The sequence below is a fragment of the Myiozetetes cayanensis genome, unplaced genomic scaffold (assembly GCF_022539395.1).
Source record: "Myiozetetes cayanensis isolate MyiCay16 unplaced genomic scaffold, myiCay2020 scf305, whole genome shotgun sequence".
NCBI classification, from domain to species: Eukaryota; Metazoa; Chordata; class Aves; order Passeriformes; family Tyrannidae; genus Myiozetetes; species Myiozetetes cayanensis.
In genome coordinates, this window is record NW_026087528.1 from 19,504 (window position 1) to 44,523 (window position 25,020).

A 25,020-nucleotide genomic window follows, 5' to 3' on the forward strand; every position below is an offset into this window, starting at 1 on the left:
GCCCCCTGCTGACCGTTAATGCCCCCTGGTGGCTCAGGTGGTGCAGTTCAAGCAGCAGTCTCGGCTGGAGGAGAAGCGGAAGAAGGCTCTGGACCTGCAGCTCGACTTCATCGTGGGCCAGACCGAGAAGTACTCGGACCTGCTGAGCCGCTCCCTCAACGCCCCCCCGCGCCCTCCCCACCCCCGCCGGCAGGCGCGCCACAGCTCACCTGCTCAGGTGGGGAGGGGCCGGGGGGCAGGGGCTAAGGGGATTTGGGGGTTGAGGGTTAATTGGGGGGCTGATGGGATCTAGGGGGTCTGGGTGTTCAATTGTGTCACCTGGGTGTCACCTGGGGGGTTGGTGTCAATTGTGTCACCTGGGTGTCACCTGGGTGTCACCTGGGGTTCTGGGGTGTCACCTGGGGGTCCTGGGGGTCACCAATTGGTGTCACCTGGGTGTCAATTGTGTCACCTGGGGGTCTGGGTGTCAATTGTGTCACCTGGGGGTCTGGGGTCACCTGGGGGTCTGGGTGTCAATTGTGTCACCTGGGTGTCATTTGTGTCACCTGGGGGTCTGGGTGTCACCTGGGGGTCTGGGTGTCACCTGGGGGGGGTCTGGGTGTCAATTGTGTCACCTGGGTGTCAATTGTGTCACCTGGGGGGGTCTGGGTGTCACCTGGGTGTCAATTGTGTCACCTGGGTGTCAATTGTGTCACCTGGGGGGTCTGGGTGTCACCTGGGGGGTCTGGGTGTCAATTGTGTCACCTGGGGGTCTGGGTGTCACCTGGGTGTCAGGTCTGTGTCACCTGGGGGTCTGGGTGTCACCTAGGGGGTCTGGGTGTCAACTCTGGTGTCACCTGGGGGGTCTGGGTGTCAATTGTGTCACCTGGGGGGTCTGGGTGTCACCTGTGTCACCTGGGGTCTGGGTGTCAATTGTGTCACCTGGGGGTCTGGGTGTCACCTGGGGGTCTGGGTGTCACTAAATTTCCAAGTGTCACCTGGGGCTAGGTGCCACCTGGTGTCAATTGTGTCACCTGGGGGTCTGGGTGAGTCACCTGGGGGTCTGGGTGTCACCTGGGGGTCTGGGGTCACCTGGGTGTGAATCTGTGTCACCTGGGGGTCTGGGGCCACCTGGGTCTGGGGGCCACTCCCTCCCCACGACCCCTCCCTCATTCCACCCTCCCCCTTCTCTCCTGCAGGCACCTCCCCACGCCCCCCCGCCCTCAGAGGGGGAGGGGCCGAGACCCCTGGGGGACCTCCTGGGCCCCTCCCCCGCAGGTAACGACCCCCTTCTCCTGACCCTCCCCCGCGGGAGGACCCCAGAGGTGTCACTGGGGCCCCTCCCCTTTCAGCCCCCTGCTGGGAGGGACAGGACCCCCCCGCCCTGGGGACCCCGCGAGGACGACGACGAATTCGCCGCCGACGACGAGGAGGGTGAGGCAAAAATGGGGCAAAACGGGTAAGAGGAAAAAAGGGGAAAAAATTCCAGTTTTGGGGGGGCTGGAAGAGATTTTGGGGGGGGTGGAAAAAATCTTGAAGGGGTGGAGCATTTTGGGGCTCCAGCGCTTTTGAAGCGTTTTAGCTGTTTTTGGGGCATTTTCGGCCATTTTTGGGGCGTTTTCAGCTGTTTTTGGTGCTTTTTCAGCTGTTTTTGGTGTATTTTCAACCGTTTTTGGGGCGTTTTCAGCCGTTTTTGGTGCATTTTCAACTGTTTTTGGGGTGTTTTCAACCATTTTTGGGGCATTTTCAGCCGTTTTTGGGGCGTTTTCAGCTATTTTTGGGGCGTTTTTAGCGGTTTTTGGGGCACTTACAACCGTTTTTGGGGCATTTTAGGGCACTTTTGGGGCATTTTTGGCCATTTTTGGGGCATTTTCAGCTGGTTTTGGGGCATTTTTAGTGGTTTTTGGGGCATTTTTAGCCGGTTTTGGGGTGTTTTCAACCGTTTTTGGGGTGTTTTTTTCCCCCCCCAGGGGAGGACGAGGAGGACACGATCGCGGCCCAGGAGCGGCTCGAGGGCGACGTCGACCACCAGCAGGAGCTCGACGACCTCGCCCGAGAGGGTGGGTGGAGACACCCCAGGAAACTCTCCAAAACTCCCCCAAGACTCCCCCAAAATTCCCACAAAAATCCCCCAAAAAAACCCTCAAAACTCCCCAAGAAACCCCCCAAAACTCCCCAAAAAACCCCCCAAAAACTCCCCAATAAATCCCCCCAAAATTCCCTCAAAAATCCCCCCAAAACTCCCCAAGAAACCTCCCAAAACTCCCCAAAAAAAACCTCCAAATCCCCAAAATCCTCCCCAAATCCCCCCAACTCCCCAGGTGCCCCCCAGGTGACCCCCAGGTGTGTTCCAGGTGCTCTGCCGATGGAGGAGCTGCTCCAAATCCCCTAAACCCCAAATAACCCAAAATCCCCCCCAAATCACCTCCAAATCCCCTCAAATCCCCCAAATCCCCCAAAATCCCCTAAATCCCCTCAAATCCCCCCAGGTGCCCCCCAGGTGACCCCCAGGTGTGTTTTCCAGGTGCCCTGCCGATGGAGGAGCTGCTCCAAATCCCCTAAACCCCCAAATAACCCCTAAACCCCCCAAATCCCCAAAAATCCCCCAAATTCCCCCAAAATCCCCCCAAATCCTCCCAAATCCCCCCCAAATCCCTCCCAAACCCCCACAGGTGCCCCCCAGGTGAGTTCCCAGGTGTTTTTCCAGGTGCTCTGCCGATGGAGGAGCTGCTCCAAATCCCCCCAAATCTCCCCCTAAACCCATAAATAACCCCCCAAAATGATCTCAAATCCCCCCAAATCCCCCCCAAATCTCCCCCAAATCCCCTCAAATCCCCCCAAATCCCCCAGGTGACCCCCCAGGTGTGTTTCTACAGGTGCTCTGCCGATGGAGGAGCTGCTCCAGCGCTACGGCGGCGCGCCGACTTCGCCGACTGGCGACTCCGCCCCGGCGCCAGCAGCACCCGCTCAGGTACCGCACCTGGGCACACCTGGGCACACCTGGGCACGCCTGGGGGGGATTTGGGTTCTCCTGGGCACACCTGGGCACGCCTGGGCACACCTGGGGGGGATTTGAGGTCATCTGAAGGGGTTTTGGGGTCACCTGGGCACACCTGGGGGGGCTTTGGGGGTCACCTGGGCACACCTGGGGGGGCTTTGGGGGTCATCTGAAGGGGTTTTGGGGTCACCTGGGCACACCTGGGGGGGCTTTGGGGGTCACCTGGGCACACCTGAGGGGGCTTTGGGGGTCATCTGAAGGGGTTTTGGGGTCACCTGGGCACACCTGGGGGGGCTTTCGGGGTCACCTGGGCACACCTGGGCACACCTGGGAGGGGTTTGGGGGTCACCTGGGCACACCTGGACACACCTGGGCACACCTGGGAGGGGTTTGGGGTCACCTGGGCACACCTGGGCACACCTGGGAGGGGTTTGGGGTCACCTGAAGGGGTTTTGGGGTCACCTGAAGGGGTTTTGGGGTGTTTTGGGAGGTTTTGGGATCCCTTGGGTGATGTTTTGGGGTCATTTGGGCACACCTGGGCACACTTGGGCACGCCTGGGCACACCTGGGAGGGGTTTGGGGTCTCCTGGGCACACCTGGGCATGCCTGGGAGGGGTTTGGGGTTACCTGAAGGGGTTTTGGGGTGGTTTGGGGGGTTTTGGTGCCCCCTGGGTGGGGTTTTGGGGTCCCCTGGGGGGGGCTTTGGGGTCTTCTGGGCGCACCTGGGCACACCTGGAGGGGGGTTGGGGTCACCTGAAGGGGTTTTGGGGTCACCTGGGCACACCTGGGAGGAGTTTGGGGTCACCTGAAAGGGTTTTGGGGTCCCTTGGATGGGGTTTTGGGGTCACCTGGGCACACCTGGGCATACCTGGGGGGTTGGGATCTCCTGGGCACACCTGGGAGGAGTTTGGGGTCTCCTGGGCACACCTGGAGGGGGGTTGGAGTCACCTGAAGGGGTTTTGGGGTCCCCTTGGTGGAGCTTTAGGGGTCACCTGGGCACACCTGGGGGGGTTTGGGGGTCACCTGGGCACACCTGGGCACACCTGGGGGGAGGTTGGGGGCCCCTGAAAGGTTTTTGGGGTCACCTAGGTGGGATTTTGGGGTCCCCTGGGTGGGGTTTTGGGGTCACCTGGGCACACCTGGGCACGCCTGGGCACATTTGGGGGGGGGTTGGGGTCTCCTGGGCACACCTGGGGGGGTTTGGGGGCACCTGAAGGGCTTTTGGGGTCACCTGAAGGGGTTTTGGGGTCTCCAGGGTGGGGTTTTGGGGTCACCTGGGGGAGTTTGGGGTTACCTGGGAGAGTTTTGGGGTCACCTGGGAGGGTTTTGGGGTTACCTGAGGAAGTTTTGGGGTCGCTTTAAGGCTTTTTTGGGTGGTTTTGGGGTCACCTGGGAGGGTTTTGGGGTTACCTGGAGGGTTTTTGGGGGGGTTTTGGGGTCACCTGAAGAGGTTTTGGGTTTACCTGGGGAGGATTTTTGGGGTCAGCTGCGACTTTTGGGCTCCTGCTGTGGCCCCTCCCCCCCAAACTCACCTGTAACCCCCTAAACCTCACCTGTAACCCCCCAAACTCACCTGTAACCCCCAAACCTCACCTCTAACCCCCCCAAACCTCACCTGTAACCCCCCCAAACCTCACCTGTAACCCCCAAACCTCACCTGTAACCCCCAAACTCACCTGTAACCCCCAAACTCACCTGTAACCCCCAAACCTCACCTGTAACCCCCAAACTCACCTGTAACCCCCAAACCTCACCTGTAACCCCTAAACCTCACCTGTAACCCCCAAACTCACCTGTAACCCCCAAACCTCACCTCTAACCCCCAAACCTCACCTGTAACCCCCAAACTCACCTGTAACCCCCAAACCTCACCTGTAACCCCCCAAACTCACCTGTAACCCCCAAACCTCACCTGTAACCCCTGAACCTCACCTTTAACCCCAAAACCTCACCTGTAACCCCAAAACCTCACCTGTAACCCCCAAACTCACCTGTAACCCCCAAACTCACCTGTACCCCCCAAACCTCACCTGTAACCCCCCAAGCCTCACCTGTAACCCCCCAAACTTCACCTGTAACCCCCAAACTCACCTGTAACCCCCAAACCTCACCTGTAACCCCCAAACTCACCTGTAACCCCCAAACTTCACCTGTAACCCCCAAACCTCACCTGTAATCCCCCAAACCTCACCTGTAACCCCCAAACTCAGCTGTAACCCCCAAACCTCACCTGTAACCCCCCAAACTCACCTGTAACCCCCAAACTCACCTGTAACCCCCCAAACCTCACCTGTAACCCCCAAACTCACCTGTAACCCCCCAAACTCACCTGTAACCCCCAAACCTCACCTGTAACCCCCCCAAACCTCACCTGTGCCCCCTCCCCCAGAGTCCCCGGGGGGCGACAGCGAGGAGGACGAGGAGGAGGAGGAGGAGGACGAGGATGAGGAGGATGAAGATGAAGATGATGACGATGATGAGGAAGAGGAGGAGGAAGGAGGAGGAGGAGGAGGAGGAGGGGGAGGGGCAGGAGGAGGAGGAGGAGCAGAAGACCCCGCCCCTCCCGCCCAGGTGGCCCCAGGAGGGGGCGGGGCCGCCGATGGCCCCGCCCCGGCCCCGCCCACCGGTGCAGGGGGAGGGGGCGGGGCCGGGGGAGGAGGCTCCGCCCCCAAGAAGGAGATCAGCGACATCGCCGCTGCTGCTGAGAGTCTGCAGCCCAAGGGGTACACCCTGGCCACCACACAGGTGAGGGGCACACCTGGGCACACCTGGGTACACCTGGGTACACCTGGGTACACCTCAGATACAGCTGGGAACAGCTGAGATACACCTGGATACACCTGGGTACACCTGGGCACACCTGGGCACAGCCTCCAGCCCAAGGGGTACACCCTGGCCACCACACAGGTGAGGGGCACACCTGGGCACACCTGGGAACACCTGAGATACATCTGGATCCATGGGGATACACCTGGGTACACCTGGGCACACCTGGGCACAGCCTCCAGCCCAAGGGGTACACCCTGGCCACCACACAGGTGAGGGGCACACCTGGGCACACCTGGGTACACCTGGGCACACCTGGGTACAGCTGGGAACAGTTCAGATACACCTGGGCACAGCTGGGTCCATTGGGATCCATGGGGACACACCTGGGCACACCTGGGCACACCTGGGTACACCTGGGCACAGCCTCCAGCCCAAGGGGTACACCCTGGCCACCACACAGGTGAGGGGCACACCTGGGTACACCTGGGTACACCTGGGTACACCTGGGCACACCTTGGATTCATGGGGGTACACCTGGATCCATGGGGACACACCTGGGCACACCTGGGTACACCTGGGCACAGCCTCCAGCCCAAGGGGTACACCCTGGCCACCACACAGGTGAGGGGCACACCTGGGCACACCTGGGTACACCTGGGAACAGCTCAGATAAAGCTGGGCACACCTGGGTACACCTGGGAACAGTTCAGATACACCTGGGTACACCTGGGCACACCTGGGCACAGCCTCCAGCCCAAGGGGTACACCTTGGCCACCACACAGGTGAGGGGCACACCTGGGCACACCTGGGTACAGCTGGGAACAGCTCAGATACACCTGGGTACACCTGGGCACACCTGGGTACAGCTGGGAACAGCTCAGATACACCTGGGTACACCTGGGAACAGCTCAGATACACCTGGATACACCTGGGCACACCTGGGAACACCTGGGCACAGCCTCCAGCCCAAGGGGTACACCCTGGCCACCACACAGGTGAGGGGCACACCTGGGCACACCTGAGCACACCTGGGATACACCTGGATCCATTGGGATCCTTAGGGACACACCTGGACACATTTGGGCACACCTGAGACACACCTGGATTCATTGGGATCCATAGGGACACACCTGGATCCATGGGGGCACTCCTGGACACACCTGGATCCACTGGGATCCTTAGGGACACACCTGGACACATTGGGATCCATAGGGACACACCTGGGCACACCTGGATCCATTGGCATCCATAGGGATCCATAGGGACTCATTTACAGGGTTGGGGATGGATCATCCGTGGGGTCACCTGGGGGGTCTGGGGGTCACCTGGGGGGTCTGGGGGTCACCTGAGGGTCTCACCTGTGCCAGGTGAAGACGCCCATCCCCCACCTGCTGCGGGGCACGCTGAGGGAGTACCAGGGGGGTCACCTGGGAGGGGTCACCTGGGGGGTTTGGGGGTCACCTGAGGACCCCAAATCTCACCTGTGGGTCTCACCTGTGCCAGGTGAAGACGCCCATCCCCCACCTGCTGCGGGGCACGCTCAGGGAGTACCAGGGGGGTCACCTGGGGATTTTGAGTGGGGTCACCTGGGGTCTGGGGGTGATTTGGGGGGTCTGAATCTCACCTGGGGGTCTCACCTGTGCCAGGTGAAGACGCCCATCCCCCACCTGCTGCGGGGCACGCTGAGGGAGTACCAGGGGGGTCACCTGGGGGATTTTGAGTGGGGTCACCTGGGGGGTCTGGGGGTGATTTGGGGGGTCTGAATCTCACCTGGGGGTCTCACCTGTGCCAGGTGAAGACGCCCATCCCCCACCTGCTGCGGGGCACGCTCAGGGAGTACCAGGGGGGTCACCTGGGGGGTCTGAATCTCACCTGGTGACCTCACCTGTGCCAGGTGAAGACGCCCATCCCCCACCTGCTGCGGGGCACGCTCAGGGAGTACCAGCACATCGGGCTGGACTGGCTGGTGACCATGTACGAGAAGAAGCTGAACGGGATCCTGGCTGACGAGATGGGGCTGGGCAAGACCATCCAGACCATCTCCCTGCTGGCACACCTGGCCTGCGAGAAAGGTGGGCACACCTGGGGGGGAGAGAACCACGGGGAAAGGGGAAAAAACCCCGAGGAAATGGGGAAATTTGGGAAAAAATGGGTGAAATCTGGGAAAAATGGGGTGGAAAGGGTTAAAAATGAGTGAGAGACCCCCTAAAAAGTGCTGGGAGACAACTGGGGGTCACCTGAGCTCACCTGGGCACACCTGGGGAGGAGAAAATTCCAAAAAAGGGGAGAAATCTGGAGAAAACCCTGAGGAAATGGGGAAATCTGGGAAAAAATGGGGGAAATCAGGGAAAAAATGGGGTGGGAAGGGGTGAGAAACCCCTAAAAATAGGTGAGGAGCCCCCCAAAAAGGTGCTGGGAGACACCTGGGGGTCACCTGAGCTCACCTGGGCACACCTGGGGGGGGGAAAACCCCAAGAAAAGGGGAGAAAACCCTGAGGAGAGGGGGAAATCTGGGAAAAAATAAGGTGGAAAGGGTTAAAAATGGGGTGGGAAATCCCCCAAAAAGGTGCTGGGAGACACCTGGGGGTCACCTGAGCACAACTGGGAGGAGAAAACCCTGAGAAAATGGGGAAAAAGCTCAAAAAAAAGGTGAAATTTGAGAAAAAAGAAGTGAAATCTGGGAAAAAATGGGGTGGAAAGGGTTAAAAATGGGTGAGAGACCCCCCAAAAAGGTCCTGGGAGACACCTGGGGGTCACCTGAGCTCACCTGGGCACACCTGGGGGGGAGAAAACCCTGAGAAAATGGGGAAAAACCTCAAAAAAAAGGTGAAATTTGGGAAAAAATGGGTGAAATGTGGGAAAAAGTGGGGTGGAAAGGGTTAAAAAGGGGTGAGAGACCCCCCAAAAAGGTGCTGGGAGACACCTGGGGGTCACCTGAGCTCACCTGGGCACACCTGGGGGGGAGAGAACCCCGGGGAAAGGGGAGAAAACCCTGAGGAGAGGGGGAAATCTGGGAAAAAATGGGGAAAATTGGGGAAAAAATGGGGTGGGAAGGGTTAAAAACTCACCTTTAGGTCTCACCTGGGCACCTTGAGGTGACACCTGACCAGGTTTTGGGGTGTCCAGGACCCACCTGGGCTGCTTTAGGGTTCATGGGGGTTGTCCAGGACTCACCTGGGCACCTTTTTGGGGTCTCCAGGACCCACCTGGGCTCCTTTAGGTGCCACCTGAGCACCTTTAGGGTTCGTGGGGGGTGTCCAGGAGCCACCTGAGACCCACCTGGGTACCTTTTTGGGGTCTCCAGGACCCATCTGGGCACCTTTAGGTGACACCTGGGCACCTTTAGGGTTCATGGGGGTTGTCCAGGACTCACCTGGGCACCTTTTTGGGGTCTCCAGGACCCATCTGGGCACCTTTAGGTGACACCTGGGCACCTTTAGGGTTCATGGGGGGTGTCCAGGACTCACCTGGGCACCTTTTTGGGGTCTCCAGGACACACCTGGGCATCTTTAGGTGACACCTGGGCACCTTTAGGGTTCATGGGGGGTGTCCAGGACTCACCTGGATACCTTTTTGGGGTCTCCAGGACACACCTTGGCACCTTTAGGTGACACCTGAGCACCCTTAGGGTTCATGAGGGGTGTCCAGGAACTACCTGGGTACCTCTAGGTGACACCCGAGCAGGTTTTGGGGTCTCCAGGACCCACCTGGGCTCCTTTAGGTGCCACCTGAGCACCTTTAGAGTTCATGGGGGGTGTCCAGGACTCACCTGGGCACCTTTAGGGTTCATGAGGGGTGTCCAGGACTCACCTGAGACCCACCTGGGTACCTTTTTGGGGTCTTCAGGACCCACCTGGGCATCTTTAGGGTTCATGGGGAGTGTCCAGGACCCACCTGAGCACCTTTAGGTGACACCTGAGCACCTTTAGGGTTCGTGAGGGGTGTCCAGGAGCCACCTGAGACCCACCTGGGCACCTTTTTGGGGTCTCCAGGACCCACCTGGGCACCTTTAGGGTTCATGGGGGATGTCCAGGACCCACCTGAGACCCACCTGGACACCTTTTTGGGGTCTCCAGGACCCACCTGGGCACCTTTAGGTGACACCTGGGCAGGTTTTGAGGTCTCCAAGACCCACCTGGGCTCTTTAGGTGACACCTGAGCACCTTTAAGGTTCATGGGGGGTGTCCAGGAGCCACCTGAGACCCACCTGGGCACCTTTAGGTGCCACCTGAGCACCTTCAGGGCACACCTGGGCACCTTTAGGTGACACCTGAGCACCTTTAAGGTTCATGGGGGGTGTCCAGGACCCACCTGGGCAGGTTTTGGGCAGGTTGAGGGACTCACCTGGTCAGTTTTGGCCCTGCACAGGTAGCTGGGGCCCTCACCTGATCATCGTGCCCACGTCGGTGATGCTGAACTGGGAGATGGAGCTCGGGGGGAGGGGGGGGTGGGGACTCACCTGGGCAGGTTTTGGGGTGTCCAGGACTCACCTGGGCAGGTTTTGGGCAGGTTCTGGGCAGGTTGGGGGTCTCAGGTGTGCCCCTGTGCCCTGGACAGGTAGCTGGGGCCCTCACCTGATCATCGTGCCCACGTCGGTGATGCTGAACTGGGAGATGGAGCTCTGGGAATGGGGGGGTTGGGGACTCACCTGGGCAGGTTTTGGGGACATTTAGGGACTCAGGTGTACCTGTTTGCCCTGGACAGGTAGCTGGGGCCCTCACCTGATCATCGTGCCCACGTCGGTGATGCTGAACTGGGAGATGGAGCTCAGGGGGAAGGGGGGGGTGGGGACTCACCTGGGCAGGTTTTGGGCAGGTTTTGGGCAGGTTGAGGGTCTCAGGTGTACCTGTTTGCCCTGGACAGGTAGCTGGGGCCCTCACCTGATCATCGTGCCCACGTCGGTGATGCTGAACTGGGAGATGGAGCTCGGGGGAAGGGGTGGGGGGGGACTCACCTGGGCAGGTTCTGGGGTGTCCAGGACTCACCTGGGCAGGTTTTGGGCAGGTTGGGGGTCTCAGGTGTGCCCCTGTGCCCTGGACAGGTAGCTGGGGCCCTCACCTGATCATCGTGCCCACGTCGGTGATGCTGAACTGGGAGATGGAGCTCGGGGGAAGGGATGGGGGGGGACTCACCTGGGCACCTTTGGGTGACACCTGGGCAGGTTCTGGGGACATTTAGGGTCTCAGGTGTACCTCTTTGCCCTGGACAGGTAGCTGGGGCCCTCACCTGATCATCGTGCCCACGTCGGTGATGCTGAACTGGGAGATGGAGCTCAAGCGCTGGTGTCCCAGCTTCAAGATCCTCACCTACTACGGCGCCCAGAAGGAGCGGCGGCTCAAGAGACAGGTGAGAGCCTCACCTGGGGGGGGTGGGACGCACCTGGGATGCACCTGGATCCATAGGGACACACCTGGGACACACCTGGATCTGTAGGGACACACCTGGGATACACCTGGAGGTGGTAGGAGATGGAGGGACACACCTGGGACACACCTGGGACACACCTGGGGGTGGAGGGAGTCACCTGGAGCCATTGGGATACACCTGGAAGTGGTGGGAGGTGGAGGGAGTCACCTGGGACACACCTGGGACACACCTGGATTTGTAGGGATACACCTGGGACACACCTGGATCCATAGGAACACACCTGGGACACACCTGGGACACACCTGGATTTGTAGGGACACACTTGAGACACACCTGGATCCATAGGAACACACCTGGGACACACCTGGATTTGTAGGGATACACCTGGGACACACCTGGGACACACCTGGAGACGTTGGGATCTATAGGGACACACCTGGGACACACCTGGATTTGTAGGGACACACTTGAGACACACCTGGAGGTGGTGGGAAATGGGAGAGACACACCTAGGACACACCTGCGACACACCTGGGACACACCTGGAGATGTTGGGAGTTACCTGGGACACACCTGGGATACACCTGGAGGTGGTGGGAGATGGAGGGAGTTACTTTGAACACACCTGGGACACACCTGGATTTGTAGGGACACACCTGGGACACACCTGGATCTGTAGGGACACACCTGGGACACACCTGGATCCATAGGGACACACCTGGTTCTATAGGGAGACACCTGGGACACACCTGGGACATACCTGGATTTGTAGGGACACACCTGGGACACACCTGGATTTGTAGGGACACACCTGGGACACACCTGGATCCATTGACATCCATAGGGATCCATTGGGACTCACCTGGGGGATTCCAAGTGGGGTCACCTGGGGGGTCTGGAGATCACCTGGGACACACCTGGGACACACCTGGATCCATTGACATCCATAGGGATCCATAGGGACTCACCTGGGGGATTATAGGAGTGTCACCTGTAGGGTATCACCTCTTTACCTGGGGGGTCTGGGGGTCACCTGGGGGGTCTGGGGGTGACCTGGGACACACCTGGGACACACCTGGAGATATTGGGAGATGGAGGGAATCACCTGGGACACACCTGGGGCACACCTGGAGATGTTGGGAGATGGAGGGAAACACCTGGGACACACCTGGAACACACCTGGATCCATAGGGACACACCTGGGGCACACCTGGATTTGTAGGGACACACCTATGGCACACCTGGAGATGTTGGGAGGAGGGAATCACCTGAGACACACCTGGGGCACACCTGGGGCATACCTGGAGATGTTGGGAGATAGAGGGACACACCTGGAACACACCTGGATCCATAGGGACACACTTGGGATGCACCTGGTTCTATAGGGACACACCTGGGACACACCTGGATCCATTGGGATCTCTAGGGAGACACCTGGGACACACCTGGGATGCACCTGGAGGTGGTGGGAGATGGAGGGAATCACCTGGGATGCACCTGGGACACACCTGGGACACACCTGGATCTGTAGGGACACACCTGGGACACACCTGGGGTACATCTGGGATGCACCTGGAGATGTTGGGTGATGGAAGGAGTTACCTGGGACACACCTGGATCTATAGTGACACACCTGGGACACACCTGGGGATGTTGGGATCTATAGGGAAACACCTGGGGCACACCTGGAGATGTTGGGAGATGGAGGGAAATTACCTGGGACATACCTGGAGGCGGTGGGAGATGGAGGGACACACCTGGGCCACACCTGGATCTATAGGGACACACCTGGATTTGTACGGATACACCTGGGGCACACCTGGATCCATTGGGATCTATAGGGAGACATCTGAGACACACCTGGGATACACCTGGAGATGGTGGGAGATGGAGGGAGTCACCTGGGATGCACCTGGATTTGTAGGGATACACCTGGGACACACCTGGATTTATAGAGACACACCTGGGGATGTTGGGATCTATAGGGACACACCTGGGACACACCTGGGACACACCTGGATCCATTGACATCCATAGGGATCCATAGGGACTCACCTGGGGGATTCTAAGTGGGGTCACCTGGGGAGTCTGGGGGTCACCTGGGGGTCACCTGGGGGGTCTGGGGGTCACCTGGGGGGTCTGGGGGTCACCTGGGACACACCTGGATCCATTGGGATCCATAGGGACTCACCTGGGGGATTGTGAGTGGGGTCACCTGGGGGTCTGGGGGTCACCTGGGGGTCTGGGGGTCACCTGGGACACACCTGGATCCATTGGGATCCATAGGGACTCACCTGGGGGATTCCAAGTGGGGTCACCTGGGGGGTCTGGGGGTCACCTGGGACACACCTGGATCCATTGACATCCATTGGGATCCATAGGGACTCACCTGGGGGATTGTGAGTGGGGTCACCTGGGGGTCTGGGGGTCACCTGGGGGGTCTGGGGTCACCTGGGACACACCTGGGACACACCTGGATCCATTGACATCCATGGGGATCCATAGGGACTCACCTGGGGGATTCCAAGTGGGGTCACCTGGGGGGTCTGGGGGTCACCTGGGACACACCTGGGCCACACCTGGATCCATTGACATCCACAGGGATCCATAGGGACTCACCTGGGGGATTCCAAGTGGGGTCACCTGGGGGGTCTGGGAGTCACCTGGGACACACCTGGGCCATCACCTGGATCCATTGGCATCCATTGGGATCCATAGGGACTCACCTGGGGATTCCAAGTGGGGTCACCTGGGGGAGTCTGGGGTCACCTGGGACACACCTGGATCCATTGACATCCATTGGGATCCATAGGGACTCACCTGGGGGATTATAGGAGTGTCACCTGTAGGATGTCACCTGTTCACCTGGGGGGTCTGGGGGTCACCTGGGACACACCTGGGACACACCTGGATCCATTGACATCCACAGGGATCCATAGGGACTCATTTACAGGGTTGGGGATGGATCATCCTTGGGGTCACCTGGGGAGTCTGGGGGTCACCTGTGCCTCACCTGTCAGGGGTGGACGAAGCCGAACGCGTTCCACGTGTGCATCCGTCCTACAAGCTGGTCCTGCAGGACCTCCTGGGGGGCACCTGGGGGGGGTCTGGGGGTCACCTGGGGGTCACCTGGGGGTCACCTGTGCCTCACCTGTCAGGGGTGGACGAAGCCGAACGCGTTCCACGTGTGCATCACGTCCTACAAGCTGGTCCTGCAGGACCACCTGGGGGGCACCTGGGGGGTCTGGGGGTCACCTGGGTGGTCTGGGGGTCACCTGTGACTCACCTGGGCCTCACCTGTCAGGGGTGGACGAAGCCGAACGCGTTCCACGTGTGCATCACGTCCTACAAGCTGGTCCTGCAGGACCACCTGGGGGGTCTGGGGGTCACCTGGGGGTCACCTGGGGGTCACCTGTGACTCACCTGGGCCTCACCTGTCAGGGGTGGACAGAAGCGACGCGTTCCACGTGTGCATCACGTCCTACAAGCTGGTCCTGCAGGACCACCAGGGGGGCACCTGGGGGGTCTGGGGGTCACCTGGGGGTCACCTGGGGGTCACCTGTGACTCACCTGGTCCTCACCTGTCAGGGGTGGACGAAGCCGAACGCGTTCCACGTGTGCATCACGTCCTACAAGCTGGTCCTGCAGGACCACCTGGGGGGGCTGGGGGTCACCTGGGGGTCACCTGTGACTCACCTGTGCCTCACCTGTCAGGGGTGGATGAAGCCAAACGCGTTCCACGTGTGCATCACGTCCTACAAGCTGGTCCTGCAGGACCACCTGGGAGGCACCTGGGGGCTGGGGTCACCTGGGGTCACCTGGGGGTCACCTGTGCCTCACCTGTCAGGGTGGACGACAGCGAACAGCGTTCCACGCGTGCATCACGTCCTACAAGCTGGTCCTGCAGGACCACCTGGGGGCACCTGGGGGCTGGGGGTCACCTGGGAGTCACCTGGGGTCACCTGTGCCTCACCTGTCAGGGGTGGACCGAGCCGAGCAGCGTTCCACGTGTGCATCACGTCCTACAAGCTGGTCCTGCAGGACCACCTGGGGGCACCTGGGGGGGCTGGGGGTCACCTGGGGGTCACCTGGGGGTCACCTGTGCCTCACCTGTCAGGGGTGGACGAAGCCGAACGCGTTCCACGTGTGCATCACGTCCTACAAGCTGGTCCTGCAGGACCACCAGGCCTTCCGGCGCAAGAACTGGAAGTACCTGATCCTGGACGAGGCCCAGAACATCAAGAACTTCAAGTCCCAGCGCTGGCAGTCCCTGCTCAACTTCAACAGGTGAGAAAAGGGCACACCTGGGCACACCTGGGGGCACCTGGGCACACCTGGGGGCACCTGGAGGGACTGGGAGGGAACTGGGAGGGAAATGGAAGTTCCTGATCCTGGACGAGGCCCAGAACATCAAGAACTTCAAGTCCCAGCGCTGGCAGTCCCTGCTCAACTTCAACAGGTAAAAAAGGGCACACCTGGGCACACCTGGGCACACCTGGGGGCACCTGGGGGCACCTGGGAGGGACTGGGAGGGAACTGGAAGTTGCTGGTCCTGGAGGAGGCCCAGAACATCCAGAACTTCAAGTCCCAGCGCTGGCAGTCCCTGCTCAACTTCAACAGGTGGGAAAAGGGCACACCTGGGCACACCTGGGCACACCTGGGGGCACCTGGAGGGAACTCGGAGGGAACTGGGAGGGAAATGGAAGTTCCTGATCCTGGACGAGGCCCAGAACATCAAGAACTTCAAGTCCCAGCGCTGGCAGTCCCTGCTCAACTTCAACAGGTGGGAAAAGGGCACACCTGGGGGCACCTGAGAGCACCTGGGCACACCTGGGCACACCTGGGGGCACCTGGGAGGGGCTGGGAGGGAAATGGAAGTTCCTGGTCCTGGAGGAGACCCCAGAACATCAAGAACTTCAAGTCCCAGCGCTGGCAGTCCCTGCTCAACTTCAACAGGTGGGAAAAGGGCACACCTGGGCACACCTGGGGGCACCTGGGGGCACCTGGGGGCACCTGGAGGGGAACTGGGAGGAACTGGGAGGGACTGGGAGGGAAATGGAAGTTCCTGGTCCTGGAGGAGGCCCCAGAACAGCCAGAACTTCTTCAAGCCCTTGCTCGACTTCAACAGGTGGGAAAAGGGGGCACACCTGGGCACACCTGGGCACACCTGGGGGCACCTGAGAGCACCTGGGGGCACCTGGGGGCACTGGGAGGGAACTGGGAGGGAACTGGGAGGGAACTGGGAGGGAAATGGAAGTTCCTGGTCCTGGAGGAGGCCCCAGAACAGCCAGAACTTCTTCAAGTCCTTGTTTGACTTCAACAGGTAGAGGGGGCACACCTGGGCACACCTGGGGGCACCTGAGAGCACCTGGGGGCACCTGGAGGGGACTGGGAGGGACTGGGAGGGAAATGGAAGTTCCTGGTCTTGGAGGAGGCCCCAGAACATCCAGAACTTCTTCAAGTCCCTGCTCGGCTTCAGCAGGTAAAGGGGGCACACCTGGGGGCACCTGGGCACACCTGGGGGCACCTGAGAGCACCTGGGGGGACTGGGAGAGACTGGGAGGGACTGGGAGGGAACTGGGAGGGAACTGGAAGTTGCTGGTCCTGGAGGAGGCCCCAGAACTTCTTCAAGTCCTTGCTTGACTTCAACAGGTAAAGGGGGCACACCTGGGCATACCTGGGGGCACCTGGGCACACCTGGGGGGACTGGGAGGGACTGGGAGGGAACTGGGAGGGAACTGTAAGTTCCTGGTCCTGGAGGAGGCCCAGAACATCAAGTCCCAGCGCTGGCAGTCCCTGCTCAACTTCAACAGGTAAAGGGGGCACACCTGGGCACACCTGGGGGCACCTGAGAGCACCTGGGGGGACTGGGAGAGACTGGGAGGGAACTGGGAGGGAACTGGAAGTTGCTGGTCCTGGAGGAGGCCCCAGAACAGCCAGAACTTCTTCAAGTCCTTACTCAACTTCAACAGGTGGGAAAAGGGCACACCTGGGGGCACCTGGGGACACCTGAGAGCACCTGGGGGCACTGGGAGGGAACTGGGAGGGAACTGGGAGGGAAATGGAAGTTGCTGGTTCTGGAGGAGGCCCCAGAACATCCAGAACTTCTTCAAGTCCCTACTCGACTTCAACAGGTAAAGGGGGCACACCTGGGCACACCTGGGGGCACCTGAGAGCACCTGGAGGGACTGGGAGGGAACTGGGGGGACTGGGAGGGAACTGGGAGGGAAATGGAAGTTCCTGGTCCTGGAGGAGGCCCCAGAACATCCAGAACTTCTTCCAGTCCTTGCTCGACTTCAACAGGTGGGAAAAGGGCACACCTGGGCACACCTGGGGGCACCTGGAGGGAACTGGGAGGGACTGGGAGGGAACTGGGACACATCTGGGGTTACCTGTGCGTGCCCAGGTGTCACCTGTGGGTACCTGTAGGTTACCTGTGGGTACCTGGTGGTAATCTGTAGGTGCTCTGGGGTCACCTATGGGTGCTCTGGGGTCACCTGTGGGTGCTCAGGTGTGACCTGTGGGTGCTCTGGGGTCACCTGTGGGTACCTTTGGATGCTTTTGGGTGCTCAGGGGTTACCTGTGGGTACCTGGTGGTTACCTGTGGGTACCTGAGGGTTACTTGTGGGTGCTCTGGGATCACCTGTGGGTGCTCTGGGATCACCTGTGGGTGCTCAGGTGTGACCTGTGGGTACCCAAGTGTCACTTGTGGGTGCTCTGGGGTCACCTGTGGGTGCTCTGGGGTCACCTGTGGGTACCCAGGTGTCACCTGTGGGTACTCTGGTGTTACCTGTGGGTGCTCTGAGGTTACCTGTGGGTGCCCAGGTGTCACCTGTGGGTGCTCTGGGGTCACCTGTGGGTGCCCAGGTGTCACCTGTGGGTGCTCTGGGGTCACCTGTGGGTGCTCTGGGGTCACCTGTGGGTGCCCAGGTGTCACCTGTGGGTGCCCAGGTGTCACCTGTGGCTACCTGAGAGTTACCTGTGGCTACCTGGGGGTACCCAGGTGTCACCTGTGGGTGTTCAGGGGTCACCTGTGGGTGCCCAGGTGTGACCTGTGGGTGCTCAGGTGTCGCCTGTGGGTGCCCAGGTGTCACCTGTGGGTGCTCTGGGGTTACCTGTGGGTACCCAGCTGTCACCTGGGGGTGCTCTGGGGTCACCTGGGGGTGCTCTGGGGTCACCTGTGGGTACCTGAGAGTTACTTGTGGCTACCTGTGGGTACCTGTAACTACCTGTAGGTTACCTGTGGGTGCTCAGGTGTCACCTGTGGGTGCTCTGGGGTCACCTGTGGGTACCTGAGACTTACCTGTACCTACCTGTAACTACCTGTAGGTTACTTATGGATGCCCAGGTGTCACCTGTGTCTACCTGAGAGTTACCTGTACCTACCTGTAACTACCTGTAGGTTACCTATGGGTGCTTTGGGGTCACCTGTGGGTGCCCAGGTGTCACCTGTGGGTGCTCTGAGGTTACCTGTGGGTGCTCTGGGGTCCCCTGTATCTACCTGTGGCTACCTGCAGGGGTCACCTGTGGGTACCTAAAAGTTACCTGTACCAAACTGTAACTACCTGTAGGTTACCTGTGGGTGCTCAGGTGTCACCTGTGGGTGCTCTGGGGTCACCTGTGGGTGCCCAGGTGTCACCTGTGGGTGCTCTGGGATCACCTGTGGGTGCTCTGGGGTCACCTGTGGCTACCTGAGGGTTACCTGTAACTACCTGGTGGTTACCTGTGGGTGCCTAGGGGTCACCTATGGGTGCTCAGGTGTCACCTGTGGTTACCTGAGGGTTACCTGTAGGTCACCTGTGGGTGCTCAGGTGTCACCTGTGGGTGCTCAGGTGTCACCTGTGGGTGCCCAGGTGTGACCCTCCCCTGTCCCCCCCAGCCAGCGCCGGCTGCTGCTGACGGGGACGCCGCTGCAGAACTCTCTGATGGAGCTGTGGGGGCTCCCAGTCCCTCCCAGTCCCTCCCAGTCCCTCCCAGTTAACCTGAGAGTTACCTGTAGTTACCTGGGGGTGCCCAGGTGTCACCTGTGGGTGCTCTGGGATCACCTGTGGGTGCCCAGGTGTCACCTGTGGGTGCCCAGGTGTCACCTGTGGGTGCCCAGGTGTGACCCTCCCCTGTCCCCCCCAGCCAGCGCCGGCTGCTGCTGACGGGGACGCCGCTGCAGAACTCTCTGATGGAGCTGTGGGGGCTCCCAGTCCCTCCCAGTGCCTCCCAGTTCTACCTGATGGTTACCTGTGGGTGCCCAGGTGTGACCCTCACCTGTCCCCTCACCTGTCCCCCCCAGCCAGCGCCGGCTGCTGCTGACGGGGACGCCGCTGCAGAACTCTCTGATGGAGCTCTGGTCCCTGATGCACTTCCTGATGCCGAGGGTGTTCCAATCCCACCGGGAGTTCCGGGAGTGGTTCCACAACCCCCTCACCGGCATGATCGAGGGCAGCCAGGAGTACAACGACGGCCTGGTCAAGAGGCTGCACAAGGTGGGGCATTTACCTGGGACACACCTGGGGGCATTGACACACACCTGGGGACACCTGGGATCATTTACACACACCTGGGATCATTTACACACACCTGGGATCATTTACACACACCTGGGATCATTTACACACACCTGGGGATGGTGGATCGAGGGCAGCCAGGAGTACAACGACGGCCTGGTCAAGAGGCTGCACAAGGTGGGGCACCTGGGACACACCTGGGGGCATTGACACACACCTGGGATCATTTACACACACCTGGGATCATTTACACACACCTGGACTCATTTACACACACCTGGGATCATTTACACACACCTGGGATCATTTACACACACCTGGGGGCATTTACACACACCTGGGATCATTTACACACACCTGGAATCATTTACACACACCTGGAATCATTTACACACACCTGGAATCATTTACACACACCTGGGCACACCTGGGGGGGTTGGGGACTCACCTGGTGCCCCCCATCCCCCCTCACCTGTCCCATTTCCAGGTGCTCCGCCCGTTCCTGCTCCGTCGCCTCAAGGTGGACGTGGAGAAGCAAATGCCCAAAAAATACGAGCACGTCCTCAGGTGCCGCCTCTCCAAGCGCCAGAGGTTCCTCTACGACGACTTCATGGGCCAGGCCAGGTCAGGGGGCACCCCAAAAATATCCTGGAGACCAAAAAACCCCGAAATCCACCCAAAAATCCTCCAAATTTTACTCGTTTGGGGTAAAAATCTGCTCAAAACGCAGCCAAGTTGCCCCAAAATCGCAGTGAAATCACCCCCAAATCCCTCTGGGTTCACCCTAAAATCCCACAGGATTCACCCCAGAACATCCTGGATTCCCAAAAATACCCAGGAACCCAAAAACCCTGAAATTCCCCCAAAAATCCCCCAAAGTTTGTGGGATTTTAGGTCAAATCTGCTCAAAATGTGCCAAAAGAGCCCTAGAATGCACCCAAATCACCCCAAAATCCCCCTCTACGACGACTTCATGGGCCAGGCCAGGTCAGGGGGACACCCAAAAATATCCTGGATACCAAAAAACCCAAAATCCCCAAAAATCCCCCAAATTTTACTCATTTGGGGACAAAATTGCACTAAATCCACCTGGAATCCTCCCAAAATGTCACTGAATTCACCCCAAAATCCCCCTCTACGACGACTTCATGGGCCAGGCCAGGTCAGGGGGCACTCCAAAAAATTTGGGAGACCAAAAAACACCCAAAATTCCCCCAAAAATCCCCCAAATTTTGTGGGATTTTAGGTCAAATGGGCTCAAAATGTGCCGAAAGAGCCCCAAAATGCCCCCAAATCACCCCAAAATCCCCCTCTACGACGACTTCATGGGCCAGGTCAGGTCAGGGGGACCCCAAAAATACCCAGGAACCCAAAAAACCCCAAATCCCCCCAAAATTCCTGAAATTCCCACAAAAATCCCCCAAATTTTACTTGTTTGGGGTCAAAATCCGCTCAAAATGTGCCAAAATCGCCCCAAAATCCCAGTGAAATCACCCCAAAGTGATACAGAATTCACCCCAAAATTGCCCAGGATTCACCCCAGAACATCCTGGATTCCCAAAAATATTCTGGAACCCAAAAAAAACCAAAAATCCCCCCAAAATTCCTGAAATTCCCACAAAAATCCCCAAAATTTTACTCATTTGGAGTCCAAATCTGCTCAAAACGTAGCCAAGTTGCCCCTAAATGTAGCTCAAAATGCACCCAAATCACCCCAAAATCCCCCTCTACGACGACTTCATGGGCCAGGTCAGGTCAGGGGGACCCCCAAAAATACCCAGGAACCCAAAAAACCCCCAAATCCCCCCAAAATTCCTGAAATTCCCACAAAAATTGGCTCAAAATGTGCCAAAATCGCCCCAAAATCCCAGTGAAATCACCCCAAAGTGATACAGAATTCACCCCAAAATTGCCCAGGATTCACCCCAGAACATCCTGGATTCCCAAAAATGTTGGGGAGACCAAAAAAACCCGAAATTCCCCCAAAAATCCCCCAAATTTGGTGGGATTTTAGGTCAAATTGGCTCAAAGTGTGCCAAAAGAGCCCCAAAATGCACCCAAATCACCCAAAAATCCCCCTCTACGATGACTTCATGGGCCAGGCCAGGTCAGGGGGCACCCCAAAAATACCCAGGAACCAAAAAACTCCAAAATTCCCACAAAAAAAACCCAAATTTTGCACAATTTTAGCTCAAATTTGCTCGAAACGCAGCCAAATTGCCCCAAAATCGACCCAAAATGCACCCAAATCCCTCTGGATTCACCCCAAAATCCCACAGGATTCACCCCAGAACATCCTGGATTCCCAAAAATATCCTGGAACCCAAAAAAACCCAAAAATCCCCCCAAAATTCCTGAAATTCCCACAAAAATCCTCCAAATTTTACTCATTTGGAGTCCAAATCTGCTCAAAACGCAGCCAAGTTGCCCCTAAATCGACCCAAAATGCACCCAAATCACCCCAAAATCCCCCTCTACGACGACTTCATGGACCAGGCCAGGTCAGGGGGCACCCCAGAAATACCCAGGAACCCAAAAAACCTCGAAATTCCCCCAAAAATCCCCCAAATTTTACTCATTTGGAGTCCAAATCCGCTCAAAACGCAGCCAAGTTGCCCCAAAATCGCGTTGAAATCACCCCCAAATCCCTCTGGGTTCACCCCAAAATCCCACAGGATTCACCCCAGATCATCCTGGATTCCCAAAAATATCCTGGGACCAAAAAAACCCCAAAATCCCCCCAAAAATCCCTCAAATTTTGCGGGATTTTAGGTCAAATCTGCTCAAAATGCGCCAAAAGAACCCCAAAATGCACCCAAATCACCTCAAAATCCCCCTCTATGACGACTTCATGGGCCAGGCCAGGTCAGGGGGCACCCCAAAAATACCCAGGAACCCAAAAGACCCCCAAATCCCCCCAAAATTCCTGAAATTCCCACAAAAATCCCCCAAATTTTACTCATTTGGAGTCAAAATCTGCTCAAACCGCAGCGGAGTTGCCCCTAAATCGACCCAAAATGCACCCAAATGGCCCCAAAATCGCCCTCTACGATGACTTCATGGGCCAAGCCAGGTCAGGGGGCACCTCAAAAATATCCTGGAACCCAAAAAAACCCAAAATTCCTCCAAAATTCCTGAAATTCCCCCAAAAATCCGCCCAATTTTACTCATTTGGAGTCCAAATGGGCTCAAAATGTACCAAAATCGCCCCAAAATCCCAGTGAAATCACCCCAAAGTGATACAGAATTCACCCCAAAATTGCCCAGGATTCACCCCAGAACATCCTGGATTCCCAAAAATATTCTGGGACCCAAAAAAACCCAAAAATCCCCCCAAAATTCCTGAAATTCCCCCAAAAATCCCCCAAATTTTGCTCATTTGGAGTCCAAATCTGCTCAAAACGCAGCCAAGTTACCCCTAAATCGACCCAGAATGCACCCAAATCACCCCAAAATCCCCCTGTACGACGACTTCACGGGCCAGGCCAGGTCAGGGGGACCCCCAAAAATACCCAGGAACCCAAAAAACCCCGAAATTCCCCCAAAAATCCCCAAAATTTTACTCGTTTGGAGTCCAAATCTGCTCAAAACGCAGCCAAGTTGCCCCAAAATCGCATTGAAATCACCCCCAAATCCCTCTGGGTTCACCCCAAAATCCCACAGGATTCACCCCAGAACATCCTGGATTCCCAAAAATATCCTGGAATCCAAAAAATCCCCAAATTCCCCCAAAAATCCCCCAAATTTTGTGGGATTTTAGGTCAAATGGGTTCAAAATGTGCCGAAAGAGCCCCAAAATGCACCCAAATCACCCCAAAATCCCCCTCTACGACGACTTCATGGGCCAGGCCAGGTCAGGGGGCACCCCCAAAAATACCCAGGAACCCAAAAACCCCCAAATCCCCCCAAAATTCCTGAAATTCCCACTAAAATCCCCCAATTTTACTCATTTGGAGTCCAAATCGGCTCAAAATGTGCCAAAATCGTCCCAAAATCCCAGTGAAATCACCCCAAAGTGATACAGAATTCACCCCAAAATCCCACAGGATTCACCCCAGGACATCCTGGATTCCCAAAAATTTTGGGGAGAACAAAAAGACCCGAAATTCCCCCAAAAATCCCCCAAATTTTGTGGGATTTTAGGTCAAATGGGCTCAAAATGTTCCAAAAGAGCCCCAAAATGCACCCAAATCACCCCAAAATCCCCCTCTACGATGACTTCATGGGCCAGGCCAGGTCAGGAGGGACCCCCAAAAAATTTGGGAGACCAAAAAGCCCCCAAATCCCCCCAAAAATCCCCCAAATTTTACTCATTTGGAGTCCAAATCTGCTCAAAACACAGCCAAGTTGCCCCTAAATCGACCCAAAATGCACCCAAATCACCCCAAAATCTTCCTCTAGGACGACTTCATGGGCCAGGTCAGGTCAGGGGGACCCCCAAAAATATCCTGGAGACCAAAAAACCCCAAAATTCCCACAAAAATCCCCCAAATTTTACTCATTTGGAGTCCAAATCTGCTCAAAACGCAGCCAAGTTGCCCCTAAATCGACCCAAAATGCAGCCAAATCACCCCAAAATCCCCCTCTACGATGACTTCATGGGCCAGGCCAGGTCAGGGGGACCCCCAAAAATACCCAGGAACCCAAAAAACCCCGAAATCCACCCAAAAATCCCCCAAATTTTACTCATCTAGGGTCAAAATCTGCTCAAAACGCAGCCAAGTTGCCCCAAAATCGACCCAAAATGCACCCAAATCCCTCTGGATTCACCCCAAAATCCCACAGGATTCACCCCAGAACATCCTGGGATCCCAAAAATATCCTGGAACCCAAAAAACCCCGAAATTCCCCCAAAAATCCCCCAAATTTTGCTCATTTGGAGTCCCAATCTGCTCAAAACGCAGCCAAGTTGCCCCTAAATCGCCCCAAAATGCACCCAAATCACCCCAAAATCCCCCTCTACGACGACTTCATGGGCCAGGCCAGGTCAGGGGGACCCCCAAAAAATTTGGGAGACCAAAAAACCCCGAAATTCCCCCAAAAATCCCCCAAATTTTACTCATTTGGAGTCCAAATTTGCTCAAAACGCAGCCGAGTTGCCCCAAAATCGCATTGAATTCACCCCAAATCCCTCTGGATTCCCCCCAAAATCCCACAGGATTCACCCCAGAACATCCTGGATTCCCAAAAATATCCTGGGACCAAAAAAACCCAAAAATCCCCCCAAAATTCCTGAAATTCCCCCAAAAATCCCCAAAATTTTACTCATTTGGAGTCCAAATCTACTCAAAACGCAGCCAAGTTGCCCCTAAATCGACCCAAAATGCACCCAAATCACCCCAAAATCCCCCTCTACGACGACTTCATGGGCCAGGTCAGATCAGGGGGCACCCCAAAAAAATTTGGGA

General features: G+C 57.7%; 1 protein-coding gene across 1 annotated transcript in view; it reads left to right on the forward strand.

The window, feature by feature from the left end:
- LOC126645544 (helicase SRCAP-like) overlaps window positions 1-25,020 on the forward strand; it is a 50,815-nt gene that overhangs the window by 16,875 nt on the left and 8,920 nt on the right. Inside the window, 11 exon segments of the mRNA XM_050326073.1 lie at window positions 38-217; window positions 1,332-1,413; window positions 1,950-2,039; window positions 2,856-2,917; window positions 2,920-2,950; window positions 5,367-5,722; window positions 7,642-7,819; window positions 10,957-11,093; window positions 15,232-15,401; window positions 19,399-19,591; window positions 20,100-20,236. Coding sequence (XP_050182030.1) covers window positions 38-217; window positions 1,332-1,413; window positions 1,950-2,039; window positions 2,856-2,917; window positions 2,920-2,950; window positions 5,367-5,722; window positions 7,642-7,819; window positions 10,957-11,093; window positions 15,232-15,401; window positions 19,399-19,591; window positions 20,100-20,236 — 1,616 coding nt within the window.